Source organism: Apium graveolens, chromosome 11 (genome assembly GCF_009905375.1).
Source record: "Apium graveolens cultivar Ventura chromosome 11, ASM990537v1, whole genome shotgun sequence".
NCBI classification, from domain to species: domain Eukaryota; kingdom Viridiplantae; phylum Streptophyta; class Magnoliopsida; order Apiales; family Apiaceae; genus Apium; species Apium graveolens.
The window spans coordinates 779313-800681 of NC_133657.1; the positions used below are offsets into that span (position 1 = coordinate 779313).

Genomic DNA, 21369 nt, shown 5'->3' on the forward strand with positions numbered 1-21369 from the left:
TGAAGATGCCCAGAATACAAACCAGCAGTAAGCCCCTCCCGGGGGGAATCAAGTGGAAATACCTCCATTGCAACCCCAGGGTTCACAGACTCAAGTGCAGATCATTCCCGGCGTGGGAACTTTCAATGTAGGAGATCTGAAAAGGCTACTTAACCATCTCGAAGGCAGGGTTGCGGCTATAGCTGAAATCCCGTCCCCATTCTCGGCAGCAGTAAGGGATGCACAATTGCCGGCCGGGTATCGCAACACTACCAGCGATCTCCGTTTCCACGGAAACTCAGATCCGGTGGAATTCCTGGGTCGTTTTAATATAGAGATGGATGTGTACCAAGTCCCGGACTTGGCTCGATGTCGTCTCTTGGCGGCAACCTTTAGAGAAAGCGCCCAACAGTGGTTTCAAAAGCTCAGGCCAGGAGTGATCACTTCGTGGGATCAGATGAAGAATTTGTTCTTGACTAAGTTTCAAGCCGCGGTGAGATACGCTCCCTCTGTCACAACTCTTGCCAATGTTAGGCAAAGAGAAAACGAAAGTTTAACATCGTACTTCAAAAGTTCAACGCCGAGTCTACTAGCGTGAGGGGGCCCTCAGACGAAGCCTTAAAAAGTTTCCTGATCGCAGGATTAAGGGTTGGTTCAGATTTTTGGAAGCACTTGCAAGGGAAAGATCCGGCCACTCTTGCAGATGTCTTCGCTTTGGCAGAATCCTTTAAAACTATAGAGCAATCTTTGGCAGATGTACAACCAACTTCACAGTCGAGTCAAAGAAACAAAGGAAGGAAGAGGGATAGGTCGCCAAGCCCAAGATACCGAAGGAATAGCCGAAGCCCAGACCGGATAAATACAACAAGCACAAGGAGGGGATGGAGCCCTCCCTCAAGCCGTGACTACAAGACAAGCCGATACACACCTTTGGTCGCATCCATCGACCATATCTATGAGGTAAACAGAAATAAAGGGCTATTTAGGAAACCTGAAGCTTTATCATCGTGGCAAAGCAAAGACAAGAAGAAATATTGTGAATACCATGAATCATCTGGACATAACACGCACGAGTGCCGACATTTAAAAGACGAAATCGAAGCACTTATCAAGGAAGGATACCTCGGAGAATGGGTAGTCAAGGAAGTAAGGAAGCACAAGGACGACAGGACAAGGGAAGAGGAAAGACGAGCCCCACGCGGGACAAACAATGATACCCCGGAGGAAAATAAATTTATCAGGGATGGCAGTATCCGAACAATCTACGGGGGAGATCCCGGAATGGAATGCAGCAACCGAGCCTTGGCAAAGTACGCTAGGGAAGCCCGGTTTAGGCCTCTCACAGATATTCATAGGGTGGAAACCCGGCCACCCAAAGTGTTTAAAGGAGAGTCCATGGATATCACTTTCAGAGAAACGGATGCCCGATGGGTACATCACCCACACAATGATGCGTTGGTTATTTCCATCCAAATCGGTACAAAGAATGTCCATAGAGCCTTTGTGGACAATGGAAGCTCCGCGAACATCCTCTATTACAGCACCTTCAAGAAAATGGGACTGCCTGATCAGGATATGTCGGGGGAAGACTCGTGGGTCTATGGTTTTTCAGGTGCAGGAGTTAGAGTCATGGGGTCAATTCGGCTCCCATGCACACTAGGGGAAAGCCCACTGTCGGTAACAAAGATGCTCAAATTTAAGGTTCTAAGTCAGGAATCATCCCACAACGTGTTATTGAGACGACCTTTTCTACGGGAGATGAGAGTCATCACTTCAATTCATCACCTAACAATCAAATTTCCAACGCCAAATGGAGTAGGAAGTATCAGGGGTTCCCAATATGATTCACGGGAGTGCTACAGGCAAGCAATGAAAGGGTTCAGAAAAGACTCCCACGCCGATGACACTCCGGACGTGGATTGAGAGAAAAGCATTGAGCAACCAACCGAGGAAATCCGAGTCCACTATTATGTTGAGCAAGAAGAAGAACATCCCTCTGAGTTGCCCTCGACAATGTTGTACTTGGAAGACAAAATCAGAATTGAGATGTTGGAAGAAGAAGAGGAGGCGATGCATACCATAGTCCAAGCAGATTTCCATGGGGAACGTTTCGAAGGAAGATTTGATGTCTTGCAAAGCCTCGAACAGGGTGACGTCATTCCTCTTGCAGAAGCACCCCCGCCCGCAAAATATACCGAAAAAATTGATAATTCTACTACGCAAGGCATACCTCCTGAAGAGAATGCATCCTCTCTACAAGATCAGGAGATCTATAATCCCCTTGACTTGGACCCCCGGATACCAATGCCGACGGAAAAGATGGGGCCAGCAGAGGATACGATCGAGATCCCCGTTGATGAAAAAGACCCGAGTAAACATCTAAGAATAGGGTCCCAATTGACACCAAAGCTAAAGAAAGATCTGTCAATATTTATGTTAGAAAACCTAGATGTATTTGCATGGAGCCATTCTGATATGGTGGGGATCGATCCAGAAATAATGTGCCATCGATTGAATATCGACCCCAAGCATAAAGGGGTTCGACAAAAACGAAGGGCCGTAAGTGGAGAAAGAGCTATAGCCTTAGCAGAAGAAGTAGAAAGGCTCCTAGACGTCGGACTAATTCGAGAATCTTTTTACCCAGAATGGCTAGCAAATCCGGTATTGGTAAAAAAGCCCAACGGCAAATGGAGAACGTGCGTGGACTTCACTGACCTAAATAAAGCATGCCCAAAAGATAGTTTTCCCCTACCAAGAATTGATCAGTTGGTCGACGCCACGGCGGGGCATGCCCTGCTCAGCTTCATGGACGCATATTCCGGGTATAACCAGATCCTTATGTACGAGCCTGACCAGGAGCACACCTCTTTCATCACTGATAGAGGGCTCTACTGCTATATTGGAATGCCATTTGGTTTGATCAACGCTGGTGCTACTTACCAAAGGTTGGTAAACAAAATGTTCAAGAAGCAAATTGGGAAGACTATGGAAGTGTATGTGGATGACATGCTCGTGAAATCGAAAAGGGCGGAAGACCACGTCGCCGACTTAACTGAGATGTTCCATATCCTGAGAAAATATAGGATGAAACTAAACCCGCAGAAATGCGTGTTCGGCGTAGAATCGGGAAAATTCTTGGGATTCATGATCAACAACCGGGGGATTGAGGCCAACCCGGCAAAAATAAAAGCTCTACTAGACATGAAATCCCCCACCAGTGTCAAACAGGTACAAAGTCTAACAGGAAGGATCGCGGCCCTGAATCGATTTGTGTCAAAGTCATCGGATAGGTGCAAAGAATTCTTCAAAGCAATCAAAGGGAGAGGGAATGATTTTATGTGGACCCCTGATTGTGAAGAAGCTTTTCTGAAAATCAAAGAACAACTGGGAAATCCGCCGATGTTGGCCAAGCCAGAAGACGGAGAAACGTTAATTCTATATTTGGCAGTGTCAGAATATTCCGTCAGTGCCGTCTTGGTAAAGGAAGAAGCAAGCTACCAGTGGCCTGTATACTATGTAAGCAAAAGGTTGTTGGATGCAGAAACCAGATATACCAACATGGAAAAATTAGTGTACGCTCTTATTCTTGCGGCACGAAAGCTAAGACCTTATTTCCAGGCTCACCGAATAGAAGTTCGTACCGCTTACCCGCTCCGGCAAATTTTACATAAACCCGAGTCGTCGGGAAGAATGTTAAAATGGGCCATAGAGCTAGGGCAATTCGATTTGGAATATTGTCCACGCACGGCAATTAAAGGACAAGCGCTGGCCGATTTCGTACTCGAATTTGATGAAGAAATTGATGATAAGGCCATAGTACCGGCAGAACCAACCTCGCAAGAAAGTCATCAGGACGAAAAGAAGCAGGAACTCCCCCACCCGTGGTGGACATTACATGTAGACGGGGCCGTAAACAACAGCGGGTCCGGTGCCGGGATAGTCCTGATCACTCCGGAGGGGCACCGCTTGATGAGTGCTATTCATCTCAAGTTTTATGCTACCAACAATGATGCTGAGTATGAAGCCTTGATTAACGGTCTGAAGTTAGCTCTGGAGGTAGGGGCCGTAAATTTGATAGTTCGAAGTGATTCCGAATTAGTTGTCAATCAAGTCAACGGAGGATTCCAAGCCCGAGGACCGCGGACAGAGCTGTATATGAGATATGCAAGACGCCTGCTGGGAAAATTTTCAAGTGCCAGACTGGAAAGCGTTCCACGAGAAGAGAATAGTAATGCGGACGCTTTGGCCAAGATGGGGTCGCAGATGGACAGCGTCCAACTTGGACAAATCCCCTTGGGAATCCAGGAAGTTCCAAGTATCCCAGAGGTGGAGGTGTGTCAAATGCAAGAAATCCCAAAAGAAAACTGGATGACCCCCATCCATAACTATATTCAATTAGGGGCTGTACCGGAGGATAAACTACAGGCTCGACGTCTTCGGTACCAAGCTGCGAAGTATGTCGAATATGACGGGGTACTATACAAGAGAGGATTTAACCAGCCACTATTACGATGTGTGGACAGGGAAGAAGGAAATTATATTCTCAGAGAGGTGCATGAAGGGATTTGTGGCAATCACTCGGGGGGTAGTTCCTTAGCATTTAAAGTACTCAGACAAGGGTACTACTGGCCAACTATGAGGGAAGATGCTTTCAATTTTGTCCGGGCCTGTGATCGCTGCCAACGGTTTGCCAACTATTCCAATATCCCGACAACCACCATTACCTCATTAACAAGTCCCTGGCCTTTTGCCATGTGGGGGATTGATCTCATTGGAGAGTTACCCAAAGCAAAGGGGAGTGTGAAATACGCTGTGGTGGCTGTGGACTACTTCACCAAATGGGTAGAGGCCATGCCATTAGCCACGATCACGGCAAAAAAGATAAGGGATTTTGTGTTCAACGCCATAATATGCAGGTTTGGTATTCCTTACAAGCTCATTTCAGACAATGGGAAACAATTTGATAGTAAGGAGTTAAGAAAGCTCTGCGAAGACCTAAAGATTAAAAAAGACTTCGCCGCGGTTTATCATCCGCAGAGTAATGGTCAGACAGAAGCCATAAACAAAATCATAAAGCATACCTTGAAGGCTAAGTTGGAAGAAAAGAAGGGGGACTGGCTAGAAGAAATGCCCATGGTCCTCTGGTCTTACAATACGACTCCTAGAACGACTACGGGGGAAACCCCATTTTTACTAACTTATGGATATGAGGCCATGGTTCCCGTGGAGGTAGGAGCTGGATCCCTCCGGAGAGATGTCTTTGTGGAGGAAGATGCAGAAGTTAACCAGAGGCTTCACTTGGATTTGCTAGATGAAGCCAGAACGAACTCTCAATTAAAGCTTGCTGCATATCAACAGAGGGTCGCAAGGTATTTCAATAAAAGGGTTAAATCTGTACCATTCAAGGTTGGGGATCTTGTGTTGCGAAAGGTTATGCCTAATACTAAGATAGCTCAGCACGGGGTGCTTGGGGCTAATTGGGAAGGACCGTACAAGGTCAAAGCTATACTCTAGAAGGGAACCTATCGCCTAGAAGACCTGGATGGTAAACTTATTCCTCGGGCATGGAATGCAGAACATCTACGAAAGTATTATCAGTAGGGTGTGGCTGTGCCCCCTTGTTTTCTTATTTGATTCTCATATAATAGGCTAGTAGCAAATAAATTCCTTCTAGCCTAGGGGGGTAGTACATGTGACTGCGAACCCTGGAACTAGCAGAAGGAAGAAAAATTTTCAAATAAATTCCCCATAGAGCATAGTAGCCATGAGACCGGTGTAATTTGAGCACTAGAGCGCATTATCAATCAAAAGGAAAAATTACTTCAAATTGTTTTATCTGCCTAACATGAAATTACTCATTTGAAAAAACATCTGAGGCGCGCCCTATGTTAAGGCGCGCCCTGTCTAGTAATTGCTGATTCATAATCAAGATTAAATACAGTGTACGAGGGTGAAAGGAATAAGTGTTCATGGCCATCAAAATAAGCTAAGTTCTCTAGGTTAAGGCGCGCCCGTGGACTAATACTTGAGTAAAATATCGAAAAGGGATTACAAATAGGTGTTATTTGCAAAATTCAAGAAATAAGGCGCACCCTATAGTCACAAAATCCATGGGAACGTAAAATGGCCAAGTAAAAAATCGAAGTGCCTTAACAAAGTTTTATAAAAAGATATTAAGCCATGCAGAAAGTCACGATGCAAAAAGGAAAAGTAGCAACAAAGCAAGTCATACAACTTTGCACAGCATCAAAAGAGGGCTGGCTCCTCATAAGTATCTGAAATTTAAAATATATAAATGATTAAGGCGCGCCTTGGGACTGGTCTGTTGGGGGAATAGACTGGAGGGGGACAGTTGGATTAACTTCAGGTGCGTCCTTGAAGACTTCCTCTTGAGGCGCGCCCTCCCTTTCTTCTTCTTCCAATCCAAGCTCTACCCTCCTAGCCTTGATTTCAGTGGCATGCTCCTTTTTGAATTCCACCATCTCAGCAACAGTCTCCTCCCCAAACTTCTCAAAAGAATAGTCAGGATCATTGGCCACAAAGCCCACTCTGTAGAAGTAAAAACCATTGGCAAAAGCCTCATCAGATATCTCCCTCTTCTCATCAGGCCAGCCTAGCCTCTGCTGCTCCTCAAGATATTCAATCCTCAAGTTGGCTGCATCCAGCTCAGTGTGGAGAGAAGTAGCCTTTTTGTTGGCGATCTCCAGCTGGGAAGTAAGTTTGGCCACCTCACCCTGGAGAAAAGAGATCTCAGAATCCTTTACTTTAATGTCCTTGGCATGAAGAAAATCTTTGTCTTTGAGAGTGTTCCTCAAAATGTTGTTATCCCCCTGCAATCTCTCCAGGCGCGCCCCATCCTCCAGTAACTTATCCACCACTCGAGTGGAGTGGATAAACAATTGGCAAGAGGCCTTTATTGAAGCACGAGTTGCATCTCCCAAATCCATTGCTTTCCATTGCTCCACTTCTTCATCTGAAACATGGAGAGAGCCCATAGGGCGAAGAGCGTTCAAAGCAGCAGAAGAAGGCGCGCCCTCTGCTCTTTGCCTCTTAGGCGCGCCCTGCTTTTCTGTGAGGTCGATGATGGGCCTCTTTTGAACAGGAGCAGTTTGAGGGACGGAGGCAGAAGTTGGGACGGATGCCTGTGCCGCAGGAACATCTTTCTTTGATTTTGGCCTAGGCTTATCACCAGGGCGCGCCCCAAAAGATTTAGGGATTCTTGGAGGAGCCATTTCTGCACAAGACATAAAGACATATTAGTTAATCATGACAGTCAAATATGTTGAACAATGCAGTAGATAGAAGCAATTGATATAGTCAATATTGATAAACATGAGTAAAATGCTACGCCTAGAGTAACAGGGCGTGCCTTAAAGACACAGAAAGATAAAATGAACGAAAGTTTTTCAATCTGGTATGGCAATAAAAAGTTGACAAGTAGAAGTAAGACGCGCCAATAGTGAAACGGCGTGCCCTTATATTCTACAATTAATGAACCTGAAGGGTCTTGGCCTTGTAGAGAACCGTCCTCTGTTTCTTCTTCCTCTTCTTCTTCAGCTTCTTCGCCACCTAAGTCAATAATTCGAGAAACGGGAGCACCTTTCCTAAATTTTACGTATTTGCACTTCACTCCTACTTGGTTAGAAAGAATCCCTACTCGCATCAAGTTGGATCGAGTAACTAAGGATTTTAAGTTCCACCTGTCAGAAGTTACTCTAAGGAGGGCTTCGGCTCGTTTTTTGGATCGCCTTTAAGGAGTTTTGAAGATGGTCTGTCTGGAAAAGTATAAGAATGAGAAAAGAAAGGAAAAATGTAAAAATAACATAAGGGGAAAGATAAAAAGGCGCGTCCTTACTTGGTGACTTGTTGAACCTTATCCTTATCCTGGGAACGTCATACAGGTAAAAAAAGTTCTCTTTCCAACCTTTCTCGTGGCTAAGCTTGCCAGAGGAGAAACCCTTCTTATTATGCTGCTTATCCACCACCAAATAATAGTACCCGTGGTCAGACTTTCTTAGATTGAAAAAATAAGCAACTTCGGCCATGGACGGTTGGGGAAAACCCAAGTCCGTATAGAGGATGAACAAGGCCAGGACGAACTTGTAGCTGTTGGGAGAAAGTTGGAGTGGGGCTACGTCGTAGAATTCTATCACTTCCCTAAGGAAGGGATGTAATGGCGCGCCTATACCTAAAGACACCAGTTTGGGGCTGGTCACCATTCTGGGAATTTTAAAGTTTCTCCCATAATTGAAGATATGGGGCCGCATCATGCTCAAAGGGCGCGCCCATATGCCTTCCATGTCATAAAACTCCATGAGCCATCCTAGTTGTTCGTCTGAACAAGCCGAAGACAGACCCACGCAGAAAAGCTTCCCATGTTCCTTCCTGAAACGTTTCTTCACAGCTTCATTACACGATTCGAATTCGTCCCAATCAAAATCCAATTCGCTGTCAGAAATTTCCCAATGTTGGAAGGGAATTGGAGAAGGCTCAGGAGAGGTGGAAAATTGAAAGGAGTCTTCATCAAAGAAGTTTTCTTCATCACGAAGTGGTGACATATTTGCTTCAGGCGCGCCCTCATGAGTAGGAGAGGTAGGCGCGCCCTTTGGTTGTTGAGGAGATAAGCTTGGGGAAACAGCCTTGTAAAAAACCTTGGAAGGCCCAGCGCCTACATTAACCCCCCTTTCAACACCCCTATACCTGTCGCCATTTAAGCTCTCAAACCAATCATCATCGTCTAGCTCTGTACTAGTGGGGGCTGGAGACCTCTCTTTTTGGACTAATTTCTGCTTTCCGTGTCTACGAGATAAGGGAATGTTGTCCGTGGACGTTTGGACTAATTTCTGCTTTCCGTGTCTACGAGATAAGGGAATGTTGTCCGTGGACGAGTTATCTGAAAAATTTGCCATTAAGGAACCCTTTTTGGAGTCTTGAAGAAGACGCGCCACCCGGTTCAGGAATTCGGGAGTATGGTGAGCGTTCGGAAGCTGGGGGTCCAAGTAAGCGTTTGGAGGAGAATAGATTCCCAAGTTGGTAAGGAAATCCTTGAAAGGGTGAAAAGGAGAAGACGCGCCCTCGTCTTCCAGCTGCCAAGAAAATCAAAAATGTTGAGGGCGCGCCCAACACGAAAGAACGAGATACAAAAATATGAAGGAAACAGAAAAGGTAGGAATAGACTTAAAGGAAGGGTGAGGCGAGTCATACAATATGAAGGCGCGCCCTATTCTGTCCTAAAAACTATAAGACTGGAAGATGGGATGACATTGGCGTGGCTTAAAGTAAAAGGAACGCGCCTCGTATCGATAAAGAGGCGCGCCTTATCATGGGATGTATATTTTTAATTTTGAGGATAAAACGGCTGAGATTCCCAGAAACATAAAATTGAAAGTTCAACTCAATGATTTTGGATCTAGAACTATAAATCACACATATACAATATACATACACAGATACATACATCATTTTGTGTAAACTATCAAGAACAGTTAAAGAAGTTGAAAGGACAAATGGGACATGCAATGTGATTTATGCGATGAAGTTCAAAGAAGAAAGAAGCTTTATGTACCTTTTCGAACGGAGAAGAGAATAATTAGAAAAAACTGGAGAAATGGTGGTCAGGAGATAAGATTCCGAGCAGAAGAGCAGGGCCGCCGGTGGTAGAACTTTGAAAGAGAAAAGGGGGTGAAGTAGGAGAGAAGGTAAAAGTAAAAAAGAAAATGACTGATGGTGACTTGTATTTATAGGTGAAAAGGACAGCTGTTAAAACTGTCATGTCAGTCACGATTTCCGAAGAATAAGGAAAACCGTTTCAGATTAATTCAAATTTTAAGACGCGCCCTCTTAAAGACGCGCCTTATAAGGTTGGCACCAATCTGGAATACATGGAAAATAAGGATATTGAGTATATAAAGCCCCTCTGATGTTCAAGGCGCGTACTGTAAAAAAAAACAATGTGTGGGAAGATTTGTTTATACAGATCTTGATAAGGATAAGAAAAATTCCAATCCCATTTTCAATGACATATGGAATTTGGGGGGTAGTTGTTATGCCCAAAATTTGGTATAAACAATATTCAGATTAAGATTGACAAAATAAGCAAAATCGAAGGAAAAACGCCTCAATCAAGGAAAGGATAAGATTAACTTTCCATAAAACGAGGGTGCACCCTTAGAACGCGCCCTGTTGATTGAATAACTGATTGGCGGTTATGGTTGTCATGCTTTCAAGGCGCGCCCTCCAACAGGTGGAGGAGGCGCGCCCAGTTGTCGGGAAGGAAGAGAGGATTTTCTTAATTGGGACCTGTATAGTGAGCCCTAGGGGCGCGCCTTGAGCAAGGAAGACTGTTTGGACGGGTGGTTTGGACTTGATTGCTTTTGCAGGCTTGCTTGATTTAGACAGAATTGGAGCAAGCCCTAAAGATGAATAGTGTAGGGCGCGCCCTATGATGTAGAATGAGATAAGAAGAGACCAAAGGCTGGTGACACAGGGTGACGCCTACATACAGAGATGTCAAGGCGCGCCCTCAACTTCTACTTGACATATAAATGTAACTTTTATGTGCTCCTTATATGGATTTTCTGGAAGACTCAAGGAAGATGGAGAATGTTATTACTAATCTATTTGATGCAGGTACTCTATTGAAGAACTCCTTCCTGTAGCATATCTACAGGAAAGGCGGTGTCCGTGGTCAGAGACCTCCAGGGGTATGCCTGGAATGAAGGCCTCCTCCTGTAGTCAATGGGTGTCCTCATTGGGGATGTGGGGTGAAATCTGGTGTGTGCTTTGGGAGCTCTGTCTCTGTAGTCAACGGGTGTCCTCGTTGGGAGACTTTGGAGTATCCTGCACTTTGCACCCAAAAGCTTGGGATCACTTGTCCTGTAATCTGGTAGGGGCTCCTTATCGGGGGACAAGGATGCGTCCAACATTTGGGGTGAACCACGGCTATACCTGCGTCCGCGGACTAGAGAAACAGCTGGTAGCGGAGGGTTATCCTTGGCCAGGGAGATGCCTCATCCGTGAAGTCTCGAAGCCGCGGACGAGCCTTGGGCCTTTGTGGTTGGGCCTCATCGGCGGACATTCCTAAAGCTAGTAGAAGACGGTTTCCAATGGGTTTCCCATTGGGCCTCGGGATAAGAAATCTAAGCCCATTAGGTTTCTTGTTCTCCAAGAACTACGTGGGCTTGATCCCCTATAAATAGGGGTACGTAGACACATTGTAAGGGGTCAGAAGCGAGAGCGCAAAGGAGCCACCATTAACCCTAAGTAATCTCAGCCCCCAATAATCATCACCACCAAACACTGTTCATCTTTTCCGACGAATACTGTTCATCGGATTCATCGGTTACTGTTCACGTTTCCGACGAAGAACTGCCATCACAGATCTTGTTTCCGGCTACTAACCTCAAGTTTTGTTGTTCCCAAATTCCTCCGTCAACAGTTACCCATTCAGGATATATTCCATCTGTTAAATAATATCCCAAATTATAGTCTTTACCATTAATATTGTAGTTTACTTAAGGAGCACGACCTTCTAGCACTTCATCGAATACTGGTGAACGGTCTAACACATTTATATCATTGTTAGAACCAGCAACTCCAAAAAACGTAAGCCATATCCATAGATCCGATTAGGCAACTGCTTCAAGCAAAATTGTCGGAACTCCTTTATGTCCACTCATGAACATTCCTTTTAATACTTTAGGACAATTTTTCCATTGTCAGTGCATGCAATCAATGCTTCCCATCATACCGGGAAATCCGCGATCTTCACCCATCTTGAGTAGACGTTGTACATCATTTGAGTTTGGATTTCGTAAATACTCACTCTCAAATATCAAAATAACATTAGTGACAAATCTTTTCAAACATTCAATCGCAGTAGACTCGCCAATACACACATAATCATCAACAGCATCTGCAGATATTCCATATACCAACATACGCATGGCTGCCATACACTTTTGTAAAGGTGATAGCCCTTTCCTTCCCAACGCATCAACCTTTTGCTGAAAATATGGATCTAAATTTGAAAGAGTTTTCACAATACGAAGAAAAATGTGTCTTCCCATTCGATTTGGATTTTGACTATACGGGAAAAAAAGATTTGGAAATGAATATGGGAATTGAGAATTTTGTGGGTTTGAGTTTTGTGAGTTTGAAAGTAAATAATTATTTGGATTCATTTTTGATAGGATAATACAAGCTTATTTGAAGAAGTGAAAGAAGTGAAATTGGACTCAATAAAATCACAAGGTTAGTATTTATAATGTTAAAATTTTAGAACGTTAGGATTTTTAAAAAATTTAACGTTATAATTTTCAGAAGAACAACTTTACTTTTTAGGGAAAAAAAAATTGTTATCAGTTTTAATACCGTCAAGTGACATATGGATAGATAAATTGCATAGTATAAATAATAAAATATTATGTTGAAAGGACGTAAAAGCAAAATGGGAGAGGAGTTGGTCAGCCCACCTACTCGGGCCTGACCAACTTTTGCTTTAATCTGCAGAGCTGAAAAATCAAGAGGATCCTTCTCACGCAACCCAACGCAGCACTGAGGCCTACGTTGGAGTTGTTCTTAAACCCTTGGGCCGTTTGGTTCATGTCGGAAAATATGGAATGAAACTGAGGAAAGGAAAAGAGGCGAAAAGAAAGAAATCACCCATAATTGTTTTATTTATTTGGTTCATATGCGGAAACGGAATAAAAATTTACCTAATTATATTCATTTTTGACTTTTTTAAAATTAAGCAATCTCAAAATGTTAGAATATATTTATATTTATAACAATATAATATATTAGCATTATAATAAACTAATATAATTAATTATTTAATAACATCATTATTTTTTTAATGAATTAACATACAAAATATTCCAAAATTATTTTTAATTAAAAAAAGCTAAATAATAAATTATTTTAAATGTTTAAAAATAATTTACATAATAACTTATCTTTATGGTCAAAGATTTAAATTATAATTGAAATTAGAAAACAAAAGCGAGAAAGGCAATCCAAATCCCGAGGGAATTTGGATTTTGGTTAAATCCAAAACTAAAATAGGGGAAGGGAATGATTTTTTTACTAAACAAACATCAGAAAGAGAATTATTTTAGTTGTTTCCCTTTCCCTCCGTTGATTACCCTACCAAACGCCCCAGGCATGAATTACACAAGAAGTTCTTTCTTGATCAAGTCAAGTTTACCCGAAGGCTTTTTGATATAGTTTTAAATTGTCGGCCTGAAAGACCCTCCCTCGCTTTGCACTCACTCCCGTCAAGGGAGAGGAAGCCATCAAGCAAGCCCCAAGGCTAGAGAAGAAAGGGAAAGCGAGGAATAAAGCATAAATATGGGGTTATCATGTGTGGTTTGTTTCATACCGTTTCTAGGTGGTCTAAGGCCTTCCACGTTTCAATGACAGCTTTCTTTAGCTTGACTACTTGAACAGACCGACATTAAGTATCAGTTTGGGAGTGCGGTTAAAAACGGCCGTTCTGTGAAAAAAAATGTTGGTAGAAAAAGTGCTGTTAGGAAAATTAGATGACTGTTTGGTATTTTTTTTAATTTATGCATATTTTTAAATATAATATTTAAAATTATGTTTTTGAAAACATTTGATGGTGAAAACTGATAGCTACTTTTTGCAAAAATTGAAAACAACTTTTTTCAAAAACATGGGGGACATGTTTTTGCTAATAGTTGTCTAGCTGACTGCAACAGCAGCACCAAACGGGGTCTAAATATCTTACCGTCTGGGATGCAGCCTGTATAACTCACCGCCTCGCATCCGATAAGATTCATCTGACTGGGACATCACATATAAACAAAAAAATAAATACATTCGTCATGGATTGTGAATTAAGTTTGAACACGAAAATGGAATCTGAAAATATCAAATCCAGAGATCAGTGATTTAAAGGCTTTAATATTAGGTTACATAACTGTATGTATAAAGTCGAGAGACCAGAAATTAATTCCAAATATAATTAAAACAGGTGTGCAGCGCTGTGTGATCATATTACTGCATGAACAGACAGCAATATGATCAAGAGGAACTGGCCATGGACTCGATCAGGAGTTGGTAACCTTCTGGTACAGGAGCCTGTGCTTGCACACAATGAGCCAGCGCTGGAACATCAGCACTTATGTCTAGAAACCTAGCCACCAAGAGAAGCAAATGAAAATCGGAAATTCGCTTAACAAATGGAAGATTTTTTGTACGATCCAGATGGCTCTTTAGTGCCCTCACTGACACGGGTGAATTCCTGTTTTCAATAGGAAATGTGGATGAAAGTGGGCCCTGAAATAACAATGAACAAACAATATATTAGGAATCATTAAAAATATAATTGGGTTGCATATCATAAAAGTTTGGGAAAATAAATTTAATAAATTTTTAAAGAATGCATGTAAATGTACGTAATTCAATGCCTAAATTTCACAAAAACAACTATCCCCGAAGAATTTAATTGCATAATTTGAAAAGTCAGTAGATGAAAATGATGAACCGAACAACGAACGGAAACATACAACCTACAATAAAATGCCTTCGTTCCTAGTCTATGAACAGTGACACTTTCCCACACTACGCTTAACTATTTTTGAAAGAAGGAAGCACTTCTACCAAATGTACATTACAAAAAGGTTTTGCACCTGGGCATTTTATACTTGGCAACTTCCAGTATTGTTGGCCTTATTCGCTAATTTCCCTTGTAAATAAAGCTAGCTCAAAATCATAAGAGTACACACTTCAATCAATGCCTTGCAGCTTAATAATAAGAAGCAAATTAAATGTAATGCCCATTTACTAAAGTGAGTAAACTAGCGGTTCTGGTTAAACTATCTACTATATATGTCAAACCTTGATCTAAGTCGCTTGTATTCAGGTATCAGTATAGCAATTCTGGGGCAACTTTACAGTTGTTTACAAAAATAGTCAGGAGCTGTTTACATGAAAATAGTTTAACTTCAATTTATAGTTTAGCTTATAAAATGAAAAGAAAAGTATCAAATTAAGTTAGAGTATAGGTTTTATCACCAAGAACATCAATCCTTACGAAGTGAAGGAAAATTAAAATACCTACAAGTACATATATAAAGGACCATTCCTCCTCTCTCTTTTGGCTAAATAACGACCTCTCCTACTTGCAAAGCCAGTGAGTGCTTTATCATTTTTGTTCGCCATGCTAACAACTTTCAGTAGATGCTTAATATTTTATACTTCTAATTTTGCAGGTTTCTTTACAAGTGTACAACACCTTCCAAAATTCTGCTCACATATTTCTAAGTTCTTACATGTAAAATATTACAAGACCCTCTGTCCAAATTTTAAATACATATACGAAAATACCATCATACTCCATTGTAAAGATTGATACGAACGAGCAGCGAAACAAAAAATGTTGAGTGGGTACAGTTCAAAAGCAGATATGGAGTACAGGATATTGATAAACGGGAGAACAAGAAGAAACACACACAATTGGTAAATATGAAAGTACTCCACGGGTGGAGGTCAAAGAATAAAAAATAGTAGAAACAAGGGAATACGGTACAGATGCTGCACAAAATACTTATAGTTCAAAAAAGATGCATAAGAATAAACAATATTAAGTCACCCACCCTAATAAAAATAATAATTAAAAAAAATATTTGATGATGAGTAACACAAGGGACGGACAGGTACCATCACAACTTCTCACCAAAATGAGAACTAGTGATTTACATAACAAAAGCGCCGTCATTTTTAAATGATAGATGTATGTCAAAACCAATGACTACTACTCCTGCATAATTTAAACCCGAGACGAACAAAAACAAATATTGGTCAGGGGTTCTTGAGCTCTGATCGGGTTCCGGTAGGGTTAAAACTTGCTAGAAATACTTAAGCCAATTTTCGGGTTGTCCCAAAATACCTACACCCGGCCAAAAATTTATATTATATAATATAATATTAGACACAATTACATTACAAGAAAACGTAGTGTCTGATATATCGACATATCATCTCACAAAGTTATTATTATTATATAAAATTTAATATATCATATATATACAGTTAATAACTTAAAACATTTTTGTTCATTAAAATACCTGTTTGTTTATAAAGATTGAATATGCTCCAATTTTCGGTCTATTCTGGTCATAATAATGCCATTTTTAAAATTGATAATGATTAAGTTTGTGTCTCCAATAATTTTGGGTACTTTTGTATATGGTTGTATCGGGTCTGACACGACACGACCCAATTTATATCTGTACTTCCAGAGGTGGGTCCCCTTAATGTATCTTATATCATTATTTCCCTTTAAAATAGAAATATTTAAATCCAAAATTCATCCTGCATCAGTCCCCGAATGTTCACAAATGCCAAAGCCTTGAATAGAGATTGTTTGCAATAATGATCATGTTATATGCTGATAAAGCATTTTAGTAACACCCCGCTGAGCAAGTCCCTTCAACAAATTAGCAGTGTTTACGGCTCATAATTAGCAAGCTAAAAAATTATTGCATTTTTCTGATCATCAAAATAGTGAATAGCATTGCTCTTAACAAGGGACAAGGTTTGTTGTTAAGTTCTACATGTGCAAGGGCTACAGGCCAACTAACCACTTTCTTTCTAAATCTACACTACTGTTTTATGTAATCGTAGGCCTAGAGTTTTCCCCGTGGACTCATAGGATGACGTGGATTATGCCTATTACTTTGGTGGAGATGCTGGAAGAAAGAGCAATTATTAATAAAGGACCGTGCATCAAACTTTGCTAGTATAACTTATTAAAAAGAGCCCAACCATATTCAAGCACCTCGTTTCATGATAATGAAAACAAGTTTAGGGGTGTACCGAATAGCTACTTCTCATATAGAGCCAAAACATACTTAAGCACCAAATATATAAAATATTAATACTACTATCACTCAATATAAGTGCATCCAGCATCTCTTATACGAAGCTTCTTAACTATAGTCTGTATACGACATTCTACTTAAGCTTTTGCCAAATATTAGGAAAAAACTGTCACACAATATTCGTCTTCTATATAACTAATGCATTCTATTTTGAACTAGGAGAGTACACAACAATGTAAGAATTGGACCAGCCATATGATAAGTTAGCTAACATAAACAATTGTACAAGATACAAAACTTTAAAAAAGCGAAATGAACCTGATGATCGGAGATCTTGACAACCACCAAGAAAAAATCATTATCAATTTCCTTAGTATCTTTAACCCCAACAACCACGTCCTTCTTCATTTTCGACAACTTAGGATCATCCCCATCCTTAACATCAGTCTCAAACCACCCTTCTTTAAACAACTTAATACAAGTATCACTCATTTGAAACGCTTCAAAATGCACATCAGCACCACCATCCTCATTCACCTTCAACTTAACAACAGCCGTAACCCACTCCTTCAACTCACTCTCCCCTTGCAACTCTGCAGCCTGCAAAACCTCCCTACTCGACAACGTATAATCAAACTTACTCTGACTAATCGTCTGCGTAAAAATAAACCCTACTCTCCTCATCCCTAATCCCAACGCAATCGCATCCACAATTCTCTCTTCCCCTTCATCCCTCATCAAAACCAACCCTTCCTCCCCACCTTGCTGAGGCGGCTCGTAAATAAAATCAACCTCGACTTTCCCTTCCTCACCAACAACCCCATACATAAACCCGCCACGCTTAACCCCAAACGCCATCGTCTCATTAACATAACTCTGAAACACATTAGCCGTATCCCTATCAAAACTAACCATCTCACAATGTGGATTCTCCTGTCTAGAAACCCGCATTTGTTTCGCAATTAAATCATCCATAGTCATTTTTTTCCCAAAAGAACCAGCCGGGGAAGCCTTAACAGAAGGCCCGATAACCGATCTTTCGCCTTCGTAAGCAAGATACAAAATTGAGCCATGAGAGAGGCCTAATGATGAAATGGGTAAGTGGGGGTTTGACATATCGGTGAATTGGGTGAATTCTTGGGGGGTTTTGGAGAGTAAAAGGTTTTGATTGGTGGAGAGGGTTTGGTGATTAATGGGGACTCTTAGTTGGGCTTGAATTAGGGTTTTGAGTTGAGAGATTGTGATGTTTGGGTTGTCTATTGTTACTCTTTCTAGCCCATCTCTGCTTCTGATTCTGATCATCATCTTGTTTGTGTGTGTGTGTGAGAGAGAGAGAGAGATTGAGAGAGAGAGAGGGAGAGAGATTGAGAGAGAGAGAGGGAGAGAGATTGAGAGAGAGAGAGATGGGAGAGATTGAGAGAGAATGAAGTGGAGATGGGGGAGAAGTATATTGGGTTGAGTGTGTGTGGGTGTGTGAGTTTTCTTGAAGAGGAAGATGGAGGAGGGGTGATTGATATCGTCTACTACTACAAGTCTACAACCCTACCAATTCGATACTCTTCGGATTCGATTAAATTGATAGTCAATTTATTTAGTTAAATTAGATTTTTATCGGTAAGCCTTATGATATTCGGTACCAAAATTCTTTTTTTAGTCGCAGTGAGTTTGCGGCCACTACCCTTGGTGTATATGGGGTAAATCTCACAATTTCAAGCAATACTATGCAAATCACATAAATCAAGATAAACGGCATTTAAGCGATATATTCAGTAGCCATAATCATAAATTCTCCTTCCGTGAAATTCGAATATGTGACCAAGAGGATAATTATCTCCTCTTTAACCAACTGAGCCAACTTTTGTGGGCAAGGTATTACAATTTGGTCTTAAATAACATGATATGGCAATTTAGCAGGGTGTGAAATACTCTGATAATAACATAAATTCTGATAGCAGTTGTGACTCACTTACACTGAGAAGCCACTGTAAAAATAATGTTAAAAGATGCATAAAATGAGCACAAACAGTTGAGGTGGACTCTTGCATAAATTTATTATATAGTAGACTTCATTATTAAATACATATTTTAAGTACTTTTCTCAGTTATGCCTTAATCCTAAGATATACTGAAGTTTATCAGACTTTAATCATTATCTGATCATTTTGCATATGCACACACTACATGCAATGAGTGTTGAATGGAGGTTCATGGTCTTTTGATGGGCTTATGCTTGTTATCAGTTCGATTGCGAAAGAAATGGATCCAGTCGAAGTGCCTCTATTTGAGTTATCATTCTGGGTGCAAATTCATGGTCTACCAAATGATTTCATGACAGATGCGGCTGGGAAACAGTTAGGAGATTTCTTTGGGACTTTTCTGGCATATGATCCAAACAATAATGCAAGTATATGGCGTGAGAGTATGAGGATCATAATTAAGATAGATGTCAGGAAACTTCTGAAGAGAAAGAAAAAGATCTGCAGGAGAAATGGGAGTGATTGTATTGTTCAATGCAAATATGAAAGACTCAGTGATTTTTGTTTTACATGCAGGTTATTCGCTCATACTGAACGTTTTTACAACAGGAGACCTGGTTCAGCTCAAGGAGATTCAATCAGAGAATGGGGATCATGGTTACGTGCACCACCAAGACGCACGACGAGGCAGAAACAGAGTAAGTGGCTCCGTGATAAAAGAGATGGCGATTAGGGAGAAAATCACAGGTTTTCAAATTACAAACAACAATATTCGGGGGTTGTTACAAGGGAGAAGGAGATAATTGACATATACAGGAGTGATGCTGAAGGGTTTCGAGCACATAAACGCAACGGAAACAGTAATTAAAAACGTGAAAAACCATAATTTTCGAAACCCGCCGCAAGATCCATGCGAAAAACAGATATTTAATTCGTAGATCGAATTGTTTACCTTAAGAAACTTTAAAAATTGGTTGAATAATGGAGATCCAAAGAGTGTTCAATCACCACGCATCCCGCTCCCGCGATCTACGCTCTATCGGTATCCACACGAATGCTTAAACTCAAGGATTGAATGTGTACAAGCACAAACTCGTTTAATCTTGCTCTCTCCATCTTCTCTCTTGGTGGCTAGGGTTTTAGTAAAAGTCTTGCCCACAAAATCAGCCACACAAGAGATATTATATAGAGAGTAGAATAAAATTATAACTGTTAGGAATGTATGTGCATTAGTTTGATGATATGTTTAACAAAATACTTAAGTAGAAATTTAGTGTCTGTAGCCTCAACGGATAAGACCACTTTGGCTATCCGTTGATGGTGTAGCTTTACTTAGAAATAAGTCTAGTGTTGTAGCATATTTCAGTCTCTGTATTTAAAATGTAATTCTTGGAAGTTGAGAGAAACTACGAGTCATGTTGACTACTAGATGATATGCAGATAGGAAGGCCAATTGTAAATACTTCATGCCTTGTAATCTTGTATAAGTGAAGTAGTATCAACGGATGACTTAAAGACCTTCAACGGATGAGAAGCTAAGCTTCAACGGATGTCTCCAAAGCTTCAACGGATAAAGTCATCAACGGATAACATCCTTCAACGGATGAGTGCATCAACGGATGAAAGCTTCAACGGATAACATCCTTCAACGGATGAGTGCATCAACGGATGAAAGCTTCAACGGATGTTCTGATGATTAGCCGTTGATAAAGGGTAGTTGTACCTACAAACAGAGGTACATGGGTTGATAGAGACAGCTGAGATGTGGTAGCCGAATTTCAGGAACAACAGAAAAAGCAGCCGTTCTTCTTTAGTACAAAGATGCAATAGTCAACAAAGTACTGGAGTGAACAGGAAAAGAAGCAAGTGAAGATCTTATTTTATTACTGTATTTTATATTGTTCTTCACTTGTACACTTGGTAATATATAAACCAAGTAGAAGCTAGTAATTAGAAGAGAGATTTTCCAGAGCTGTTTAGAAAAATATTGAGAGAAAATTCATCTAGTTTGTACTAGGATGCAGCTGTGATCAACATTGTTTAATCACAGATTTTCTAAAAATACCATCTCTGGTGGAACAACAAATCCACCAGAAAAGTTTTTAAGGTCTGTTGTGTTCTTTACATTTGTGCTTGAATATATATCTGTCTGTATTAGCTTAAAGCAATTCACACACTTGTTCTTCTTGAACACACAACTTTCATAAACTGCTCAAAACTTGAAAAAGTTTTGAGATTTACATTCAACCCCCCTTCTGTAAATCTCATTGTTAGTCCACTAGGAATAACAATTGGTATCAGAGCAGGCTCTTGACATACAAAGAGTTTAAAGATCTTGGAATCTAACAAAGATGAGTAAGAAGGATATTGGAGTAAAAATCCCAGTTCTTGACAAAGACAGTTATCACCATTGGAAGGTGAAAATGCACCTTCATCTACTCTCCCAAGATGAAGGTTATGTAAACTGCATTGAGAATGGTCCTCACATTCCCCACAAAGTAGCAACAGTTGCTACAGCCACGTTGCTGTTGGTCAATCCATTCAAAACCCCCACCCCCCCCCCACAA

The 21369-nt window shown here is 40.9% G+C and overlaps 3 protein-coding genes across 3 annotated transcripts; all 3 read right to left on the reverse strand.

Annotated features, from left to right (window-relative positions):
- Window positions 1–6216: 6216 nt before the first annotated feature.
- LOC141697281 (uncharacterized) lies at window positions 6217–13747 on the reverse strand. Its single transcript, XM_074501573.1, has 3 exons — window positions 13730–13747; window positions 13361–13474; window positions 6217–7213 (listed from the first exon to the last, which is right to left on the reverse strand). The coding sequence occupies exon 3, from the start codon at window positions 7209–7211 to the stop codon at window positions 6279–6281; it is 933 nt and encodes a 310-aa protein (XP_074357674.1). The 5' UTR covers window positions 7212–7213; window positions 13361–13474; window positions 13730–13747; the 3' UTR covers window positions 6217–6278.
- LOC141697528 (uncharacterized) lies at window positions 11697–12047 on the reverse strand. Its single transcript, XM_074501942.1, has one exon. The coding sequence runs from the start codon at window positions 12045–12047 to the stop codon at window positions 11697–11699; it is 351 nt and encodes a 116-aa protein (XP_074358043.1).
- A 91-nt stretch (window positions 13748–13838) lies between the features above and the next one.
- On the reverse strand, window positions 13839–18381 carry LOC141697280 (NPL4-like protein 2). Its single transcript, XM_074501572.1, has 2 exons — window positions 17145–18381; window positions 13839–14280 (listed from the first exon to the last, which is right to left on the reverse strand). Exons 1-2 carry the CDS (start codon window positions 18129–18131, stop codon window positions 14026–14028), a joined length of 1242 nt encoding a protein of 413 aa, XP_074357673.1. The 5' UTR covers window positions 18132–18381; the 3' UTR covers window positions 13839–14025.
- Between the last annotated feature and the right edge of the window lie 2988 nt (window positions 18382–21369).